Source organism: Mandrillus leucophaeus, unplaced genomic scaffold (assembly GCF_000951045.1).
Source record: "Mandrillus leucophaeus isolate KB7577 unplaced genomic scaffold, Mleu.le_1.0 Scaffold212, whole genome shotgun sequence".
Lineage (NCBI taxonomy): Eukaryota > Metazoa > Chordata > Mammalia > Primates > Cercopithecidae > Mandrillus > Mandrillus leucophaeus.
The window spans coordinates 513,742-516,899 of NW_012102166.1; the positions used below are offsets into that span (position 1 = coordinate 513,742).

Sequence of the window (3,158 nt, forward strand, 5' to 3'; positions counted from 1 at the left end):
GGCCAGGCCACAAAGAGCCGTGTAAAGCCATGGTAAGGAATTGGGATTTTTCTCTAAATAGGAGCCGTGGAGGGGTTTCAGGCATCAGAGTGAAGGGATCGGGCTCCCGCTGCGTGGAGAATGGAGTGCAGGGGCTGGAAGCAGGGAAGGCTGCCGCAGCAGTGTCCAGGAAGGGAAGACAGTGCCTGTGCTGGGAGGCGGTTTGGAGGCAGAGCCAACTAAGACACGTTGATATGATGGAGAGGAAGGAAAAAGGGGCACCAAGGATGACGCCTAGCTTTTCATCCTGAATTTCTGGGTGGATGATGGTGCCATTTGCTGAGACAGAAAGCCTGAGGGCAGGACAGATTTGGGGGAACGAAGGGTGGGGGGAAACAAGAGCTTTGTTTTTAGATGTGTTCACTTCGGGATGACCATGAGCGGCAGCCCAGAGAGGTGCTGGGTAGAGAGCAAGTCTGCGGCTTGGTGGAGAGGATGGGACAGACGGGCGCTCCATGAGCTCATTTACAGCCACAGGACTTGATCATTTACTGAGGGATGGGGCACAAAAACTCTGCAATTCTTGGCCAGGTGCAGTGGCTCATGCCTGTAACTTTGGGAGGCAGAGGTGGGTGGATCATGAAGTCAGGAGTTCAAGACCATCCTGGCCAACATGGTGAAACCCTGTCTCTACTAAAAATACAAAAATTAGCCAGGCGTGGTGGCAGATGCCTGTAATCCCAGCTACTCAGGAGGCTGAGGCAGAGAATTGCTTGAACCCGGGAGGCAAAGGTTGCAGCAAGCCGAGATTGTACCACTGCACTTCAGCCTGGGCAACAGAGCAAGACTCCGTCTCAAGAAAACCAAAACAAAACAAACAAAAAAAACTCCACAATTCCGAATAATCATAGCCATCGCTGAGCATTGTGCTAAAGACTTTGCATATATTCACTTGCATGATCCTCTTAGCTCTGGGACGCAATGCTCTTATAACTCCTATGTAAGGTCTTAGAATTAAATAACCTGCCCAAGGGCACCCTGAGAGGGCTGAGAGCTGAGGTTCAAACCCAGACGGGCAGACTCCAGAGCCTGTGCCTGCAACCACAGTGCTGGCTCCTTCCCTCAGTGCCTAATGTCTGCATCGAGCTATTTAAAACAGGACAAATGGGTGAGGCTGGGCCTGGGACCCCAGAAAGCAGGACAGAGCCCTACCGGAACACAACTGCCCGGCCCAGAGTGCCCACGGTGATGTCAGCAAGGCCGTCGCCACTGATATCAAACCCACCAGCCACGGACATGCCAAAGTACTGGAGTCCCGGGGCTACCGCGGAGGCTATGATCCGCTGTGGAGGCAGAAACACAAGGCGTGGTGTGAGGGAAGGGAGGGAAATGGAGCAGGAAGTTCTTTCATAGTCTATACCCATCAGCATTGCAGGCCCCATCCAGCCCCAGGGAGCCCCCAGTCTAGAGCCAGGAAAGAGGGGGCAAGCTTTCCCAGAGGAAGTGGCATTTGGGTGGAGCCTCAAAGAGCAGGTGGGACTTGACAGGGGAGAGTAAGGGAGTGAGGCATGGGGAAAGAGCAGGACCCTCTGAGAAGCAGCCAGGGCCACAGACGGGGTGGACCGCAGGGGATTGGGGTACAAGGAGGCTTGATGTGGGGCTTGGGGGTGTCAACAAAGGTTCTGTTTTTTTGAAGCGACATAATCAGGATAATACTTTAGAAATGGCACTGAAGATACGGGGTGGAAGAAGGAGGGGAGGAGGAAGCTGGGTGGGCTGGGAGAGGGATGGCAAGGCCTGAACTGGGACTGCAGCGGTGGGGATGGAGAGAAGGGGCTGGACTTGGGAGACAGCTAGAATCATGAGGACGTGGGGACTGACGGGCTGTGCAGGGTGTGAGCACGCTGGGGACCCTCTGAGGTTTCTGGTGTTGGGGGTGGAGGAGGATGAGGACTCAGAGGAGCATCAGGTCTGGGGGAGCAGGCTCTCAGATGGGCCACACGGGCAGGAGTGAGATGCCTGGGGCCATCCAGGTGGAGGTTCTCAGGAGGAGCTGCAGGTGGGTGAAAGTGCCCGTAACACATGCAGTGTGAGAGGCTGGCGAGGGAGCCCTGGGGAATGAGAGATAAGGCAGAGAGGTGGCTGGGTGGGAGACAGGAGCGAGGGACAGAAAGAGAGGAAGCAGGGACCCGAAGCAGCTGGGTGGAAGGAGAGGGTATAGGCCAGGGAAGGAGACAGGTACTGCCACAACCTCCCCTCAACCTGAAGGTGCTGAGCTGAGGCCCTGGTCTGGAACCTCCCACCAGCCTGAGGGACTTCTTTCTTTCCCTGGGCACTCCCAGCCCCCTGAGACCTGCCCAGCACTTAGGACTGAAGTCGACTTGGGGCTTGGTCATCATATCTGGGAGAGGTCAGAGCCCCAGAGGAGAGGAAGGAGAGGGCCCCATGGGTCACCTGCGAGGGGCTGGCGGAGAGGCCGTCCCAGTGTCCATTGTAGATATACACACTGCCGAAGCTGGCACCATCACCTGCCTCGAAACCTTCCAGGGGGGCCCCGATGGCCACATCTGTGAGCTTATCCTGACTGATATCCCCCACAGCCGCCATGGCAAAGCCAAAGCGGGCACTGGCGAACCCGGGGTGCCCACTCAGTATGCGTGCCAAGGAGAAGGAACCATCCTGTAAAGCAAGCAAACAGCTCAGCCCCCAAGAAGGGGCGCTAGGTGCCCACTCCATTGCCACCCAGGATGCACGCTCACTGGGCTGGTGGATTCTGATTCTCCAGCAGGGAGCCTGAGCCCCAGAAAAGGCCAGGGACCTTCCCAAGATCACACAGCACGAGGGGAAAGCTGGGGTCCTCCCACCTTGAAGTTCAGGACTCAGAGCCTGCCCCCCTCTACTTCCATGGGCAGGGGTGCATTGCTGCAAATGGGAGGCCTGGGTTTCACTCGTGGCTCTGCCACATACATGCTAGGTACACTTGAGCAAGTCTCAGCATCACAGGCTCACCGAGCCCCAGCTTCCTCATCCGTAAGATAAGAGTGGCAGCTACCTCCCATAGTTGCTGTGAGAAACAAATGAGATCCTGGACTAAATGGGCTTTGCCACCCATGCAGCTGTAAGAAATGTTATCGGCTGGACGCAGTGACTCAGGCCTGTAATCCCATCACTTTGGGAGG

General features: G+C 56.4%; 1 protein-coding gene across 1 annotated transcript in view; it reads right to left on the reverse strand.

Annotated features, from left to right (window-relative positions):
* Nucleotides 1-3,158, reverse strand: part of ITGAE (integrin, alpha E (antigen CD103, human mucosal lymphocyte antigen 1; alpha polypeptide)) — a 101,934-nt gene that overhangs the window by 52,777 nt on the left and 45,999 nt on the right. The window contains exons 14-15 of the mRNA XM_011980454.1: nucleotides 2,434-2,658; nucleotides 1,192-1,322 (exon numbers count right to left, since the gene is read on the reverse strand). Of these exons, the coding sequence (XP_011835844.1) occupies nucleotides 1,192-1,322; nucleotides 2,434-2,658 (356 nt within the window). The remainder of the gene's footprint in view (nucleotides 1-1,191; nucleotides 1,323-2,433; nucleotides 2,659-3,158) is intronic.